General features: G+C 36.2%; 2 protein-coding genes across 6 annotated transcripts; one reads left to right on the top strand and one right to left on the bottom strand.

Moving 5' to 3' along the window:
* The first annotated feature begins 562 nt into the window (after positions 1-562).
* On the top strand, positions 563-12425 carry LOC104225103 (probable inactive histone-lysine N-methyltransferase SUVR2). 5 transcript variants are annotated; one of them, XM_070155760.1, is made up of 10 exons: positions 563-703; positions 3594-3819; positions 3964-4005; positions 4109-4484; positions 6181-7592; positions 7767-8032; positions 8642-8708; positions 8824-8874; positions 9939-10035; positions 12166-12425. In XM_070155760.1, the coding sequence occupies exons 2-10, from the start codon at positions 3637-3639 to the stop codon at positions 12189-12191; spliced, it is 2520 nt and encodes an 839-aa protein (XP_070011861.1). In that variant the 5' UTR covers positions 563-703; positions 3594-3636; the 3' UTR covers positions 12192-12425. The 5 variants fall into 5 exon arrangements, with proteins under 5 accessions (XP_070011861.1, XP_009775174.1, XP_009775175.1 ...); XM_009776872.2 differs by lacking the exon at positions 12166-12425 and adding an exon at positions 11372-11823 and having other exon boundaries at positions 3964-3996; XM_009776873.2 differs by lacking the exon at positions 12166-12425 and adding an exon at positions 11031-11349.
* A 102-nt stretch (positions 12426-12527) lies between these two features.
* LOC104225102 (protein FLUORESCENT IN BLUE LIGHT, chloroplastic-like) lies at positions 12528-17551 on the bottom strand. Its single transcript, XM_009776868.2, has 4 exons — positions 17205-17551; positions 16083-16248; positions 13408-13728; positions 12528-13031 (listed from the first exon to the last, which is right to left on the bottom strand). Exons 1-4 carry the CDS (start codon positions 17364-17366, stop codon positions 12829-12831), a joined length of 852 nt encoding a protein of 283 aa, XP_009775170.1. The 5' UTR covers positions 17367-17551; the 3' UTR covers positions 12528-12828.
* Positions 17552-18200: the final 649 nt, after the last annotated feature.

The following is an 18200-nucleotide window of genomic DNA, read 5'->3' as shown; positions in this document are numbered from 1 at the left end:
ACGTCTCCAAGACCCATTGCATCTAAATGGATTTCAGCATCCAATACCCATGTCATATAATTCTTGCCCGAAATTTCAAGGGCAAAGAACTTTCTTTTCATAATATCAGACATAATTTAAAAAATACAAATTTGAGAAAAATTATACTTTAATTTTCTCAAAGATCTTCTTGAGATGGTAGAGCCTCGTGCTGATAACGTGTTATAAAATATACCCCAAAATAACAATATAGAACAAGCAAAAACAAACTAAGAGATATATAGAGAAAGATAGATTCTTATTTCTTCTTCAATTGTGTGTATTTTCCTATCTATTACAAGGCCTTTATATATGCATAAAAAGTGAAGAAAATATGTCATGGAATATGTCATTAAACATTTGAAATGAAGATCATGGAAGAAAAATAAACATCCACCGTAATGTGATATTTATGGTAACATAATTATTAATAATTACTATTAATAAAGTTGTAGATAAGAGCAAATTATTTTATGTATAATGTGATACAACTCGCCCTCACTCTAGGTAATAGCAATTGATTACCTGCGTCTTTCAGTTTCCCTATATACGCGCTAATATTCAGCCACGTGCTAACACGCCCTCAGGCCCTTTTTGCCTATTTCTTTCTTCTCTCTTTCAGTCTCAATCTCAGGTAACGACGGTCCCATTCTTCAGACTCTCCGACTCCGTCAGCTGCATGCTCGTAAGTTGTCTTTCCGTGCTTTACAGTTTCTACATTTCACCGTCTTTTTTCTATACTACTTTTTCTTTCAATTTCTCTCCGCTGAAATAACTTATTTGGTGTAAACATTAGGGTACCAGTACGGTTTTATACACTCATAGTGATATAGAGTTAAATAATCTAATCCTAGTGTAAATACTAAGTTTTTTTTTTTTTTTTTGAGATAGAGATAGAAGTTCCTTGGGTTTATTGATCATTGCATTGTCCAATTTCTGGTTGGGAGGTAAAGCTACGTTACCTTTATAGGTTATCGAGTTTCGGTTCAGGCTTGTTTTTTAAAGTTAATTGCTGGCACACTTATTTATCTTTACTAGTATTTAGCAATTTTGAATAATTCAAGTTCATTCAACATTTGATTGTCGAATTTTGATGTAATTTTTCTCTGCCAAACTAACTTTCTACCTGTGCTTTCAAATTTTTATTTCACTATTATTACAAATTAGTATCCTAAATTCTATGCCCATACGAGGGGCTATTCACTAAGCACTTTTTAATCTGTGTAGAAACTTTGTTAATAATGTTACTAGTGCTATAAATTTTCTTTTCTTGCTTTGGTTTCAGTAATAGTTTAGCTCCAACACATTCACAAATTCTAAGTCAAAGGTCATCATTGTTGATTTGACAAATTTAAGACCAAGAAGGTCCAAGAATTTTACCATTAGTAATAAATTTTAACTGAATTTGATAGTCGACTTCAATCTTAGAAGCAAACAATAATAGGTTCTGCTATTCTGATCCTCAATGGTTATAAACTTTTACACTTTCGAGTAATTTTATGCTTGGTTACCCTTTATTTTGTTGTGATGGTCGGTTTGCAATATAGCTTTATACTCTATAGTTAGTTGAACTGATTGCACATCACGTTAGGATATAAAACAATTTTTTTTTGCTAGTCTTAGATACACAAATATACTCTTATAAGGTAAAGCTTCTGAACACGTGCTCACAACAGAGAGATACTCTCGGGTGGGAGGTAAAGCAATAAATCTCCATGTGTTTAAGCTCACCAGTAGACAGATCTTGTCCACAATAACTTAATTTGCGCCTCGACTCTATCATCAAGTGATGCAATATTTCGGTCACTTATGTTTGAGAATTGCTACATCCATTTTAGGCGCACATCACGAGCTGCCATGATAAAAGCATGGTATTTAAGTGGAGAAAGATAGAGGGGCATACCGATTATCATCTAGATTTGAACCGCGCACAAGCTGACCTCGAGTATTTCTCGGTTATCAAATAAATTGATGCCTCCATTTTGATTATGCCTTGCCCTTAGTCATGTTTCTTTATGCGCCTCCCTTAAATTTTTCTCCTTGATTCTCCAAGGTAAAGTTGGGGGTTTGTGTGTATGAAAAGTAGTCTCTATCCCCAAAACAAAGATATTTATTAGTGCTGTCAATCTTGGCCCCAGCCCAAATGACCCGCCCAACTCGCCCAAGGTTGGGCTGGTCATTGACCCGCTCAAGGAATGACCCGTCCATTTATTGATCTCAGCCCATCTTGACGCAACACATCTCAACCCATTTAAAGTTGGTTGATTTTTAGCCCAAATTAATCCATGAGTAACTTTACCAAAATATCTTTGAAATAATTTTTTTTTTGTTTGATATATTATATATGACCATAACAAAAGAAAAAAAGTCTTATTTAGTAATTATACAATTCATAAGAAAATAACACATATTAAGTAAAGTTTGATAAGAGTTGGGCGGGTTGGGCTATGACCCAAATTTTAGCCCACCTTGACCCAACCTATCTTAGTCCAAGTAACTTTTGGGTGGGTTATTTGACCCGCCTAATCATTGACTCAACCCGTTTTTGACCCGCCCAAAATCGGCCCAACCCGCCCATTTGACACCCCTAAGGGAAATTACCAGCTATGTCCATTTATAAGTAGCTCATTACAAAAATTGGCCAATTGATACAATATTTTTAATATTAGCCAAATTAGCCAATTAGTTATTTGTAGCAAAAAAATATTAAATTTTTGCTTTGTTTTGAGTGGGTGTTATTAGAATAGATTGGCACAACTTAAGGAGCTTGAATCTCAGTTTTGGGATGATTTGGTGAAGTTTTGAGGTGGTTTGAATTGAAAATTCGAAGTAAAAGCTGAACATGAAAAAAAATGATATGTGTATCACACTGTGTATCATTTGTGTATCACATATGTATCATATTTGTGTCAATTGTGTATCACATGTATATCCATGTATACTTGTGTGTAAGATACATGCGTGATACATGTGTCGCAGAAGACTTTTTTGAACTCGATTTAATTACGAATTTTGATACAAAACCAGTCCAAATCACATCCAATCTTCCTCAAATTTTGTATATTGACTTATCTTTATATTTTCAATGAATTTCAACTATACCCATTGAAAAAGTTCCTTTTTTGTGTAGATTTTTGAAGTAGTGTATAGATTTTTGTATTTCATCACCTTATTTGCTACCCCGTCCATGAAATTTCCTTTTCGTCTTGTATCTAATGTTGCTAATCACGCTTAAAATTATGGAAGGTGATTTTTGCATGTGATTCTTTGATAGAAAGAACCCTATTATTTGGTTTTTCAATTTTTGTTGGCTAGTTTTGGTAAGTCTATCATTAATGGCTAGAGATTGGTAAGTTTGAGATTTATTTGGGACATTTGTGTAAGTTTCCCTAATATTTATACAAGGAAAAGAAAATGAAATGCAGCTTCAAAAAGTATTGACCATTTATTAGATCATGCAACAGCCTAATCTAGATATCATTGGAAGCCATTATAATAATGAAGTCTGTCTCTGGTCCTCATAAAAATAATAATTCTGCCTCTGATTCTGCTCATATGTTCTCTGGTTTATGTAGGCTCACTGAGTAATTTGAAGGTTGCTTTTAAATCCACAAAAGAATGCCGCCCAATCCAAGAGTTAAGAAGGCATATGACGCTATGAAAAGTATTGGCATCTCTAACGGAAAGGTGAAGCCAGTCTTGAAGAGCCTTCTAAAACTATATGACAAAAATTGGGAGCTTATCGAAGAGGAGAATTATAGAGCACTTGCAGATGCTATATTTGAGAAGGAGGAAGCAGAGGTTCAATCTATCTGTCTTTCTTTATTTGATTTTCTTTCTCTCACATTTCTGTTCAAGTCAGAGTTTATTTTTTCTTCTTTCCTTATCAAAACATTAAATGTGCTAAATGGAGTCTGAATTTTCTTGATTGACATCCTATTGCAGGCAGCAGAACAGAAGAAGTCTGAGAATACTGAAGTAAGCCAGGTGGATTGTCTGCCTGTGTTTAATTTAAATTATTCATGTAATTTTTATAGGATCTAAGATTTTGTCTTCCTCATTTTCTATGTATCTTATATTGGTCCCTTAGCCGCTTGTGCGGCGAGAGGAAGTTTTAGAGGAAGAAGCAGGGCATGAGGAGCCTGAAAGACCACTAAAGAGATTGCGCTTAAGATATCAAGAAGGTCAAGCTTCACCTTCCGCTAACAATTCCAGTGGTGGGACTTCTCTTAAAAGGCCCCAACGGGAGGAAACTCAAACACCTCAAATCATGTCCAGGGGGGATAGGTTGGTTGCTGCTAGAGCTTCCCATGCATCAAAACTCAAAGAGCCAAAGACAGAACCCAGTGGTGAACTGTCCCCTAAACAGAAGATGTTGGGATCCCTTGCTTTGATCAAGCCCAAGGATGAACCATATACTGATGATATGCCACAGTTTGAGGTTCCTATTGCTGTTATTCACCCAGGTATATACTTATCTTGGATAGCCAAATGTTGGTATTTACTGTGTCACTAATTAACTCTTCGTGGTTATTGAATTTTCCTTGGCCAATAGACACATTACAAGAGTTAGAAATCGAGACATTGCTAGGTTGGTTTACATAGTTTTCCATTTCTTTGGCCAATAGAAAATTATATTTAGAAAACTCTGGTCTTATGGAACTATGGAGGTTACAAATTTAATTTTTTGACATCTTAATGGATTTGTATAGACATAATATATTGAGACCCCCTGAACTTGACACTTCTTATTTAGTGCACACCTGAACAAATCCCGAAATTACCAACCCCCCCCCCCCCCCCCCCAAAAAAAAAAAAAAAAAAAAAACCATACACACACACACCAAACTTGGCAGTTTGATAGCTTTCTCCCCCCAATTTCTAACATGGCTAATAGAGTGGATACACACTCTTTTAGGCGTGTGAGAGTGATGAGAAATAAAAAATTCAGCTTTCAAGTGGAGTATTTTTAACTGCTAATTGCCACATAGTTGAATACAATGGTTAATGCAATGCTGTAACTGTGTATTTTTTCTTATTTCTTCTTAATATACCAAACATATTTTACCTCAAATTTGTAATTTTTAATTTCTTTTTTTTGGTGTAATGGCTATTTATTTTATTGTGTATTTCTTCTTTTTCAAGCCAAATATGTAAAAAAAAGACATGACTAAAACCAATTATTTTTAGCCAGATAAAAGTTTTTGCCAAAATAATGGCGCCAAGTATGTATTTAATTTTATTTCTTCTTTAGATGCAAGATATTTGTTCTAAAAGTGTAATTTTTATTTTTGCATCAACTTTTAAAATAAAAAATAAAAAGACTTGGCTAGAGCTCCATTATTTCTAATCAAATAAAAAAGTTTTAGCTAAAATAATGGAGCTCAAGCTGTGAAATTTCCTTTTATTTCTTATTTAGATACAACGACTGTGTATCCCAACTGGGTATTTTTTCTTCTTTCTCTTTCCCACGAAATCTGTAGAAAAAATTGCCGGAACTCACATTGTTTTTGTTAGACAAATATAATGTTTTTAGCCAAAATAATAGATTTCAAGTGTGTACTTTTAGTATTTCATCTTTGGATGCGATTAGTTTTAATTGCGTATTTCTTTTTTTTTTTTTTGGAGGGGGGTGGGGGGGTCAAATATGTAAAAAATACTTGGGTGAAACCTCATTATGTTTTTGCTAAATAATAATAAAAAGCCAAATAATGAAATTCCAAACATTTTTTTTTATAAATTTGGCTGAAAAATTGATTTTAAAAAAATAAAAATATATATTTTGGCAGCATGGTGCACTAAGCTCCCGCTATGCGCGGGATCCGGGGAAGGGCCGGACCACAAGGATCTAATAAAAATATATATTTTATTATTAAAAAATGCCATGTGGATAATAAATATCCATGTCGTAGCGAGTGTATCACACCTCCTTGGACTGAGGTTACCCAAGGGGCGAAGGCTAGCTAACTGCCAAGTTGAGTGGGGTAATTGGGACTAAAACTAGTTCAGGTGTGCATTGAATAAAAAGTGCCAAGTCCAAAGGGGTTCCGATGTATTATGCCTATCTGTATATTATTATCTTCATTGGGTTGTGATGTTCTCATCAGAAAGTTTCCTGGAAACATCTACACAGCTTCTAAATGTCTTTTATTTATTCCTTAGAACCATCAAACAAGGAAGATACTTCAAGTGGTAACGCCTCAAGGAGACGTCCAGAAACTTCTGAACCCTTAGCGATAGAACTGAGAGGCGGAGAAGATGCAGGTAAGGAAATCGCGACTTCATCAAATGGAGTGGCCACCCAACGTGAGCTGGTAGAAGTCCAGGATAGGTGTACTGACGTAGATATTGCCTCCTCACCATTTGGAGAGGTGAAAGTCTCTATAAACTGTGACCCAGCTCTTTGTAGATCAAACTTCCATATGCCGAATCTAGAATCTGTTCTGAAAATGGTGGAGTCTAAATGTCTTAAATCATACAAAATCCTGGACCCTAACTTTTCTGTGATGAAGCTGATGAAAGACATGTGTGAGTGTTTTTTGGAACTGGGAACTCAGCACAGTCATGAATTGCAAGCAACCACAGATGTTGCTGCAGAAAATGATTTTGGCTCGAGAAGCATGACTGTTAATTCCTCAAATGGATCTATGAATTTTGAAATTGACGCTGGGGATGCTGAACCAGAGATACCCCGATTCTCTCCTCCTCCTATTAGTGAAGACAGCACTGAAGCTGGTCATATAGCATCAATGGACAACTGTGGTAGTATTCCAGAAACTGATCAGAATGGTCTTGTGCAGACTAATTCACGGAGTACGGAGGCTCCATGTGAATCAACTCCAGGTGAAATAGGCTATGTTGATTCCTTAAGTGGGTTCCAGAATTCTGATCTTGGTGCTAGGGAAGCTGAACCAGAGATGCCCTATCTTGCTCCTTATATTGGTGAAGACAGCAATGAAGCTGATCATGCAGCATCAATGGCCAACTGTAGTATTGCTCCAGAGACCGATCAGAATGGTCTTGAAGGAACTAATCCACTTGAGGTGGTTCCATGTGAATCGGCTCCGCGTGATGTAGGGTCTGTTGATGTTATTGATATAACCAAGGGGCAAGAAAATGTTATAATTTCTTTGGTGAATGAAGTTAATAGCAAGCGTCCACCATCATTTCACTACATAGCTTACAATGTGGTTTTCCAGAATGCATATGTTAACTTTTCTCTGGCTCGTATTGGAGATGATAATAGCTGTTCAACTTGCTCTGGTGATTGTTTATCATTATCCACACCTTGTGCTTGTGCACACGTAACCGGTGGTGATTTTGCGTACACAAAGGAAGGACTTGTTAAAGAAGAGTTTCTTAAAGAATGTATTTCCATGAATCGTGACCCCAAGAAACACTGCCACTTCTTTTGCAAAGAGTGCCCATTGGAAAGATCAAAAAATGAGGACATTATAGAAGCTTGTAAAGGTCATTTGATGAGGAACTTCATCAAAGAGTGTTGGTGGAAATGTGGCTGTAATAAACAATGTGGCAACCGTGTAGTACAGCGAGGTATAAGCCATAAGTTACAGGTATGAATGTATAGAATGTTGCAGTTGTCTTTGATCATGTTCATGACGTGGGAATAACTAATGCCCTACATTTTACTGCTATTATGCTCGTCCTTTGAGCTTCACAAAGCTCCTTCCAAAACCATAATTGGTTTCCACAATTAACTTGGTCTGTGATTTGTTGCTCTTATTCAGGTCTTCATGACTTCTGAAGGGAAAGGATGGGGCTTGCGTACCCTAGAAGACCTTCCTCTAGGTGCTTTTGTCTGCGAATATGTTGGAGAAATTCTGACCAACTCCGAACTCTTTGATCGTGTTTCACAGAGCCCCAACGGGGAGGAACATTCTTATCCAGTCCTGCTGGATGCTGACTGGGGTTCAGAGGGTGTCTTAAAGGATGAGGAAGCTCTTTGTTTGGATGCTACATTCTATGGGAATGTTGCCAGGTTCATCAATCACAGGTAAGTTTGCAAAGATAGATCACAAGTTATAATCTTTTTTCTGTATTTCTTTCCCCACCCTACCCTAACTATCTTTGGGGTATCAGTTTTGTATAGTCGGATTGACTTTCATTAAAAACAATAACAACAATCTGATTGACTTTTAGGTTAAAAATTTTGTTCACTTGCCCTCAAGTAAGTCTCCTAATTGACTTCGATAGATTCAGTGCTTCTTTGAACTTCTGCATTATTTTCCTTACTTTTCAAATTCATGTTTTTTTTAAAAAAAAAAAAAAAATTCGATGATTCATGGTGTAAGTCAAGCAAAGCCCCTTATTGAATGTCAACTGTTCAATATCCTTCCCATTAAACATTCACACCCTTTTTTCTAAATGGATTTGGCTCACTTCGTGATTCATTTCTTCCTTCTCACTTCTAGCTCCTTTTACTGCTCTGCCTGTGGTAGACCAGAGAGACCATGTGCCTAGCAATTTGAATCTTTTTGTCTTGTCAGAATATCCAAAAGGTGGAGAGGACCATGCATTTTGTATCTGTTTGATATTTAATCATTCATAGATGTGGGAAACCTGTGTTGATGCATTTACTTTGTTCATTGTTGTTCTGGCTCAGATGCTTCGATTCAAATTTGGTTGAAATTCCAGTTGAAATAGAGACCCCTGATCACCGCTACTATCATGTAATGAATCTTATGCTCACTGAATCTTTAACTCCTTTTCATCCTCAAGATTGCTATTGCTAGTCCTTGACAATGACAGCTTTGTTGATTAAGTCGATGTTATTGCTTGTTGTAGCTTGCGTTTTTCACTACAAGAAAGATTAAAGCGATGGAGGAGCTCACATGGGTGAGTAGGCTTGATGTCATCACATGCTCATAGTCATTGTATTGTGGTGTGCTTGTTTTGTTGCTTTTGAAATACTGGTATAAGTACAGTGGTTTGGCTTGCTTTGGACCAACTTTTGCATGTTTTCTGATGAGTATACACTCAGTACATCTACATCGGGTTGCCCTCCTGACTTGGGATTGGGAGCAGGTCCTGTTTTCAGCTAATATGCGTAATAAACTTTAGTCAGTTGTGCTGATGTAGCTTGTATACCAAACACCGGGAAAAATAAAAAAGAGTAGCTTGATAGGGCTTGAGACAGAAACTACTGGATGAGTTTTCCATAACTATGCCCAAAACCCTGCGTTCCATCCTTAAAACAAGTGAAAGAAAATTAATGGACCTCTTGCTCATATTTTGTTTTTGTTTTTTATCAAGTCATTCCTCATATTTTGCTTTTCGAAGAAAAGATGGATAGGCGCTTCTCAACTTCGATTACTTTCTTTTAATCTAAATACTTTAGAGCTTGTAATGATGTGACATATCCTGATAATGACAAAGTGATGTTTGTGTTTTTAGGTTATTTTAATTATAATTAGTTAAGCATAGTGGACCTCTCCTCTTAACTGGAAAATTATGGTTACCCATGTTGATGGTTAAGGGAGTAAAATCAAAATTAGGCCCTTGATTTTGAGGATTAATTCCAAGTGTTATCTTTCTATATTATTTGTTTGATAGTTAATAACAGTAAACTATGTCTTGAATAAGGCAAGTAACAAGCATAATTAGATGAATTAGTGCTGACATCCTTGAGGGAAAAAAAAGTCATACCATTGTGTTTAAAATTTCCAATTGAAACCAAGTCAGCAACACAGAAAGATGTTGCTCCAGAGAGTGGCGATGTCAAAGTACTACACCATGACATGAACGATTAACAAGTATTAGTGTCTCGCCATTTCAACATGTCTAGTTTCTTGTGGATAAGCGCTCGCATGGTACCAAAAGGGACCATGCCTCTATACAAATAAATGCTTTGCTATTTAGCCGTTTATCTGCTTGATAAACTTTGGATTTGGCTCTGGCAGGATTATGGTATTGATTTTGATGACCTTGAACATCCAGTAAAAGCATTTAGCTGCCATTGCGGTAGCAACTTCTGCCGAAATATGAAACGTCCAAGCAGTAAGTAATATTGCAAAACATATGCTTCATCCCCTAGTTTTTATGGTTGGAATTTGCAAGCCATAGTTTCCTCCTATTTTCAGTTGTGAAATTTTTCTAGTTGAGCGGTTTTAGCAGTAATTTCCTAAATTTTCAGAAAGAATACAAGCTATTATCTCTATCTGCAATTCTTATCAAAATTATGCCCATCTAATTGTTGCATCCAAAGGAAACAAGAAAAAGGAATTTCTAGTGGTATGGCTTCTTAATGGAAGTTGGTAGTTCAGGCATATGATTTTGGTTCGATATTTTTAGTTTTCAAATTTTAAAATGGTTATCAAACAATTTATCCTATATTATATGATTTATATCAAACTTTTTCTGTTCTTAACAATATATGGTTACATACAAACAACACAATTGTATCATTGTATAGCTAATAATTATTTAATCAATATAAATATAAACGGCAAGCCCAAATCCAAACGATTGGCTTAAAGCCAAACATTAATAAGTGGTTTAAAGTTACATAATTGATTTGTATGTATTTTTATCTAACTTGTTCATAGAGGTGGTGTTCGAGCCATCTTGCACGCAACTCTACCATTTAAATAATTTATATTTTAGGAAAGATTCTAGGTTAATGTATTGTTTTTGAAAATTCTCTTCACCAAGTAAAAACATTGGTGAAATTGTTCGAGAGAAAAATACACGGCAACCCAATAAAAAATAGTTTTCTTCTTTAGGTTAAAGGGGAGAAAGAAAGATCAAACTTTCTTTTCTTTCCATAGATAGAAAGTGAGTGGACCTTTGTTTTTCAATAAATAAGAGAAACTGAGTGAAATTGTAGAGAGGAAATATACACCAAATAGATAGAAATTGTGTGTAAATGGAGAGTGAACTGTACTTTATCAAAAAATAAAAATAATAATGGAGAGTGAATTCTAACAAATGATAATGCAATATTTTCTTCTAATCTTGATAGTTTTTAACTGTCAATTTGACCCTTTTTATAGGTTGTGCTTAAAAGACTTTGTCAATGAACATACTATGTGCCCCACAAGCTCAACTTTGGCCGATTATACTTTTGGTTGGTAAATTTGACATCCCTAAAAGAAACTTACCCGATTTTTTGTTAAGATGAAAAAATGATGAAGGTTTGGTTGATAAATTTCGGCACGGGATGAGCCTTTAGACCTTGTGTATTCCCTCCATCTACTTTTCATGAATTAGTGCCTTGACATGCATCCCCAATCTTCCATGAGCTGTTATCAGCACAATATTCCATGTGCTCGAGCTCATGTATGTTGTGTTAAGATTTGCTACCATTAGTGAATGAGTATTATGCTACCTGTAGGATCCAGATCAAGAAGGCTGGCCTGAGATGGTGATCTTCTCCCAGAAATTTTTGGTAATTTTCTGGTCTTGGGTTGTCCGAGAAACTGTTACGATCGAACTCGGTCAAAGTGATGTTTTTGTATCTGGTTAGGGTTGTAGTGCAGATTTTGCAGTGTATGTACAATATGCAATACAAAGCATGTTAATAGTTAATGTTTAAAGCATACTATTAAGGCGCTATTTTGTGTAGAAGTTTCAAGGATGCGGCTTACAGCTAGATCAGCTGCATGCATGTTGGTTGTATATAATGATATTTTGGTCCGTGGGACTACATGCTGGATTAGCTGGCCTTTGTCCATGCGCAGACATGCTATAGCATGTTGCAGACTAGACCATTTCTTGAATCTTATCTTTTTGTACCTTTCTTTCACTTGTGCGTTCTCTATGAATCTGTTATATTTGTTCATGTTTCATTTGAAGTCAAAATGAATCTCACTACATTATCTGGACAAGAACAATATGGCGATTTGTAACAGCGCGAGACCTACCACGCAAATATTTATACTTGCTGGAATCCAATCATTATGTTTTATTGTTTTACTGGGGAAGATGAATATCACTCTCTGGTACCAGCTGTTCTAGTGTATCTGAAAGAGTTTGGCCGAGTCCATCTAACATTACTGCTGAACACTTTAATAATGAAAATGAAATTCAAGGACAATCACTATTTGGTGGAATGTTTTAGGGACCATTTTGCTCGCTGTTTCTATAGTTTATCACCGAGTTGATGAAGCTGCTATTGCGTGTTCCTAGGGCAACCTCATCGGGGGAGAGATTAAGAAGGAAAAAGAAAATGAATTGCGAAATTGGAACTGCAAACATGTGGGATTTCAGGAAATCTTTGGCTCTTTAAATTCCTTGTATTCGAATTGGTTGAGAAGGAAGTTGTACGCACAAACTCTGGCATGAATCAGGAATATACGCATGTTGACCTTTAATTTTTGCACAATTCTCCAATCAGATAAGAATTTACCAACCACGCCTTATATTTGTTATATCATCTTGTTTAATGAGAGGCTTGTCAGTTCTTTAAGCATTGCCATAGTGTAGTGATCTGTTAATTTACTGCTATAAACAATCAAAAGGAACTGTAATATCCTCTGTTCCCCATTCCAGAAGGCAAACATGCTACTTTTTATCACTTTTATAAAGATCATTTGATTGCCTCGTTCCGATTTTCACATGCAAATTGAGCTGACAAAATTCTGAATAAAAGTTATCAGCGATAACTTCAGGTGTGTTGAGACCCTCGGCATACCAAAACGAGAACAGACAAAAAAATAGAACAGAAGAAACCGGTGAATAATGTATGCAAGATTTAAATATACCAAGAGAAAAAACCTAACCTCTAAAGATCCTACTCTAAATGCATCAAACATGAAGAAATTTCCGCGAGAAGTCTTTCCTGTAGATGGTTTAATCACTCTGTAGCCTAGCAATATATTGGTCATAGTATTTTGCAGCCCGTTCCATATCTCCAAGCTCGGTATAACAATCAGCTATTGCTCCATAAGCTTCCGTGCTCCCGGAATCCTCTCCATTTCTTGATGAGATATCAAGAACCATAGAGTGGTATTCAATGGCTTCCTTGTACTTGCCCTGCCTTTGTAATGATGCCCCTGAGAAAGAGATAAAGCTTTGAGGGTCATTACATTGTGACACGCATATACAAGAGAGAAACAGTAGCAGTTTGTATGTCTGAATAAAGTTTCTTTGTAGGCTATCTAGCTTCAAGGACCACGATTTACTGAATCTTTAATCTAACTTCTAGCAGTATTTTACATTTTCTTTAGCAGATTAAAAAGAAAATAAGCCAAAAAAGCAACATGACTGATGACCCTGTGACACCAAGAATTTAAGAATAAATGACAATAAGGAAGATGGTGAATGTAGAAACAATACCTATTGAACATAACTTTTACAAGTCCTTTGTTACCTAGCAAAGTTCCATCCAAGGAAATATAACGCTAAACTGAACAAGGAGATCTCACATACCTAATCCTCTTGCTGCCTTCTTCTCCTCTATAGGATCATTTACATTCTGTGCAAGCTCAAGGGCTGTTTTAAACTCCACAAATGCCTTTTCTGGGGCTTGATTTCTCAGAAAATTCTTTCCATTTTTCAAGTGATATATTAATTCCTCCTTTCTTGGATCAACAATCACTTCACTTTCTGCAATCTTGGCACCAACAGGAGCATAACTTAAGCTAGGTGCATAGGACTCTATTTTAGCTTGCCTTCTTAGCGCCGCATTGATCTGGCGGAGCTGCTCATTCAACCGCTGCAGTTCCGCTTTTCTCTGACGTGCAACTAGTCCTGAAAGTACAATTAAAAATGTGTACACACACGTCGTTGTGGTCAAAAGGTGGGGAAAAAAAATTAAACCAAGAAAGGCAATGATCCAACATTGAGAGGATCAACACACAGTTAAGAGAGATGAGAAAGAAGACTAGATTAGATAGGTTTATTGTAGTGAAGACATTTTGAGTATTAGATCTCATTAATCCCTACATCGACTCCTTCGTTTCACATAAACACATTATGCTGTTATACTCAGAAGTTAGAACCGACTCAAAGTTGAAAGTTTTTTCTACAAACAACTGATTCAACAAACAACCATTTCAAATTTCCGTACTTCCTGCCAAACAAAAATGGAAAAAAAGAAAAGAAAGAGGAATTCCTTAGACACTGAGCACAAACCACGCCATTTCCACAATTTTCTCTGAGCCTGCTTAAAGCACCTTTTTGAATAGACATTTTTTTGGATAAGTTCTTAAATTGTCCCAAAGACAACTTAGTAAGTATGGACTACAAAGTGCAACGGGCACAAATGGAGCAGAATGGATATTGAGGATCCATATGCCAACCTCAATAGGTTTGGGATTGAGGCATAGTTTTTGTATAGGCCATATTGGGAAATCCACATAGTATAGCCGTCCCCCCAAAATAATAAATGACAAATGTATATTTTTTATATAATAACAACAACAAGAACAACGGGGTCTGAGAAGGGTAGGGTCGGGATCTGGGGAGGGTAGGGTCGGGTTCTGGGGAGGGTAGGGTCGGGTTCTGAGGAGGGTAGAGTGTATGCAGACCTTACCTCTACCTTGTGTGTGATACAGTGGCTATTTTTTATATACCCTCGGCTCAAGAAAAGCATTTTCAAAACAGGTTTGAGATATACAATAGTAAAAACGTTATGATGAAAATACTAAAGAAAAGAAAAGTATTGACAACAAAATAGTAAAGATAATTAAAGTAAAGGAAACAACAGTACTAATATAATTGAAGAATAAGATTGTAATAAAACAATAATAATAATAATATTGACAAGGAGAATAGGGAGCAAATAAGGTGATCTAAACTAGATACATGCTCTCCCACAAAAAAGAGAGGAATCGCTCGACTACCTACTAACCTTCTACCCTAATACTCAACCTTCATGGTATCCTATCTAGGATCATATCTTCGGTGAGCTGAAAATATGTCATGTCCAACCTAATCGCTTCTCCCTAATTCTTCCTTGGTCTATCTCTAATTCTTCTTAGACCCATCACTGCCAACCTCTCACATCCCCTCACTTGGTCCTCTTTACATGCCCGAACCATCTCAGTCTCGCTTCTCGTGTCTTGTCCATCACGGTGGCCACTCTCACCATACCCTGTATATCTTCATTCCTAATCTTATCTCTCCTAGTATGCCTACACATCCATCTAAGCATCCTCATTTCCGTTACTGACATCTTCTGAACACGTGAGTTCTTGACTAGCCAACATTCTGTCCCATACAACATAGTTGGTCTAACATACACACGATAAAACTTACCTTTAAGTATTAGTGACACATTCTTATCACATAAGACACTGCATGTGAGCCTCCATTTCATCCATCCTACTCCAATACGATGTGTGACATCATCATCCATCTCCCTGGATTATCAACCAAAATACTTAGAAGGTTTCTCTCTTAGGGATGACTTGTGTACCAACCCTCACTTCCACATCCGCCTCATTAATGTACAATATACATATAATCTACATACTTTACATATAATCAGTTTATATTTTTATATATTTAGCTAGCGGCTGTAATTATTTTTGGCCGAGCGATTAAATGTTTTAAAAGTCATTCTTATAGCTTATGGAATCTGTAATACTCCTGTTATTGGCCATTGCCACGACCAGACATAGGGAATTCTGATTGCAGTTGTAAACCCCATGCATTAAATAATATTTTCATCAAGTGTTCTGAGGAGGAACTGTCGAATGAAGTGGCCTCGTTAATCCTGGATCCTGCACAGGCCTCAATGTACTTAATGCATCAAAAAGCCTTTAACTTCTTTTCATTGAATTCATATTCTGTCTCAATGTGCATGTAATAAACTTAATCTTTGTGAAGAAGTACAGGAATGCGAGAGAGACGCAACTGGTCTTATGATCTCATGTATGTTGCTTGCTTGTGCAATTTCTCAAATGCCTCGATTAATAAGAGTAGTTTCTGCATAATATGGGAGCTAATTTTGATGTGCAGTTTATGTTCATGCTCTATGGTTAACTTGGGGTCTATGATTTAGAGTTACATCTAACCACAATGACTTTCTGTCCTTTCAAAGTTGAAAGCCCCAAAAAATGCAATAAAACAATGGCAGCGACAAACTTAAAGTATCTTACCTCCCACTGTGGCCCCAACGAGGGCAACAAGCAGCAATAATGGCATATTGAAGACAGAAGAAGTATCAGCTTCACATGTTTGAGCCAAGGCTTCTAAAGGTGAAGTCATCATCAATGCATTAGTCACTATTAGTGTTGTTGCAGGGTATCTGAACTGCAAAATTTCCTGCATGTGTATAACAATTGAAATTGAATAAGAAAAGGAAGCTAATAAATTTACTCAGCTAGTAGCATTTTGCTATAATTACTGATTGAATACCTTGCATTTTCCACTAGAATTACATGAGTTTTTATCGACTCAAACATAATAAAAATAGAACAGAGCAAGCGAAGGAAAATGCACATAGCTAATGAATGGTTTAGAGAAATTGTAGTAAAATGAAAAGTCAGAATGTCAGTCTACGGCATGTCTTCCCCAGATTTCATGATTTTGCAGTGGAATTTAGGTAGTGCCAAGACATATGGATAAGCCTTTTAAAAGAGAGTATCCTATAAAAACCTTTGACATTTTAGCTTTATTTCCAGTGAATATGAATCTTCACAAACTAAATTTGGAAACAATACTTCCATCACGTAACAGAAGTTGTGATATTAACAATCCAAAAGACAAAAGTTGTGATATTTCTTTGAGATATTAAACACTTTAACATTAACTACAATCAATCTGTTGTAGTCTCCTCAGTGAATAATTCACACAAGAAAACCGTTCTTTCAATGGTATCGAAGCATTTTTGCATCGCAAAGTAGCATGATTAAACTTCTACATATGCTTTGAACACAATGAAATCTTTTCTACGTTTCTCTTTCTATCTTTTTTTAATAACAAATCATAGATCAAGGCCTTTCTTCTTTTTTAAACATATCCTACACGGATTTAGTCAAAATTGAGAAGTTTCTCTAAAATATGTCAAATATGAAGTGAATTCTTCACTTCCTCCAGTAGAAAGTTTCATCAAATCAACTGTAATTGTAAAAACCAGACTTTCAACATTCCCCCAAAGGCCAAGACCAAAGCATTGCTTAACAATCGAAACTAACAAAAGAAGCAATTTTGCAATAGACCCACGAATTAAAAGCTTGAAATAAGTAAACCCAAAATCCTAAAATTGAAAATTAAGTCACCTTGAAATCAATGTGAATGCATTTTGAAGCTTTCTTGATATGTTTTTTACTGAGCTGCCCAGACTCGAGGGTCGTCAAAAAAATGCATCTGAGAGGACCAGCTTTGGGTAAGTGAGGGGAAGGATTCTGTGAAAGAAGCCATTGCTTTAATATCATCGTCATCTTCTTAGAGAGTTGCTTCAGTTTCTGATGATTTTTCTTTTGTGTGATAAATTGGGCTGTGCGGATAAGATTGCCGTTTCCTTTTTACTTGTGCGGATAATAGAATGGTTGTACATTAACCAAGTATATATTTAGCAGCAAATGTCAACTTAATTAACACTGTTCAAGCTTAATTTGAGTATGTCATGTTTACTTCTTCTCCACTGTATCTTTTAACCAAAAAAAGACGTTGGATTTTGCCCCCATCTATGTCATGTCAGCTACTAGATAAACATTTTTTTTTAGGGATAATGCATAATTATTGTACCAAAGTGTCAGTTGCACCCCTTAAAAATACAGGTGTCCTATGACGCCTATATAAACTTTTAGTGAATTAAAATACACCTTAGTGGCCGAGCTAGCATAAAAAGTGAGCTCACTCTCTAGGAGGGACGTGAGAGGCAAAATAGAATTTATCTTTATCAGCAAAATAGAATTTGCTTCTAACTAAACCTCCCAAAAATCGTGTATAAGGTCAAAATCGGGCCTATTGATCGAAACAAAGGAGCTGCATCGGGAGTAACCTCGTAATGAATCAGACCCGAGCTCGAAGACAAGGCATTGAGTCTAAAGATCGAAGTGTCCGTCGAGATTGAGGCCAGCAGCAATCGAGACTAAGTATGACCGGTTTCGAGTGAAATGCAATAACGGAAATGTGAGATATCCATAACCGGTAGATCACGTCTGAAATCTCGGAGCAGATCAAATCAAGGGTGGTTATTTGTATCAATTATGGGATTTACTTCCGTAATTAAAATTGTACCACAATTAAGATTCTTCTAGTATATAAAGAGA

The sequence above is a fragment of the Nicotiana sylvestris genome, chromosome 9 (assembly GCF_000393655.2).
Source record: "Nicotiana sylvestris chromosome 9, ASM39365v2, whole genome shotgun sequence".
NCBI lineage: Eukaryota > Viridiplantae > Streptophyta > Magnoliopsida > Solanales > Solanaceae > Nicotiana > Nicotiana sylvestris.
The sequence above is the reverse complement of the archived record's forward strand: the minus strand, read 5'-3'. Positions and strand labels throughout refer to the sequence as shown.

Bases quoted from the DNA above. Each gene is read 5' to 3' on its own strand.
- LOC104225103 (XM_070155760.1), top strand. From the start codon at position 3,637: ATGCCGCCCAATCCAAGAGTTAAGAAGGCATATGACGCTATGAAAAGT. The intron at 4,006-4,108 runs GTGGATTGTCTG...TTGGTCCCTTAG, and splicing joins AGAATACTGAAGTAAGCCAG to CCGCTTGTGCGGCGAGAGGA. The intron at 7,593-7,766 runs GTATGAATGTAT...GCTCTTATTCAG, and splicing joins GTATAAGCCATAAGTTACAG to GTCTTCATGACTTCTGAAGG.
- LOC104225102 (XM_009776868.2), bottom strand. From the start codon at position 17,366: ATGACGATGATATTAAAGCAATGGCTTCTTTCACAGAATCCTTCCCCT. The intron at 16,249-17,204 runs GTGACTTAATTT...ATACACATGCAG, and splicing joins GCATTCACATTGATTTCAAG to GAAATTTTGCAGTTCAGATA. The intron at 13,032-13,407 runs GTATGTGAGATC...TCTCTTTCTCAG, and splicing joins GAAGGCAGCAAGAGGATTAG to GGGCATCATTACAAAGGCAG.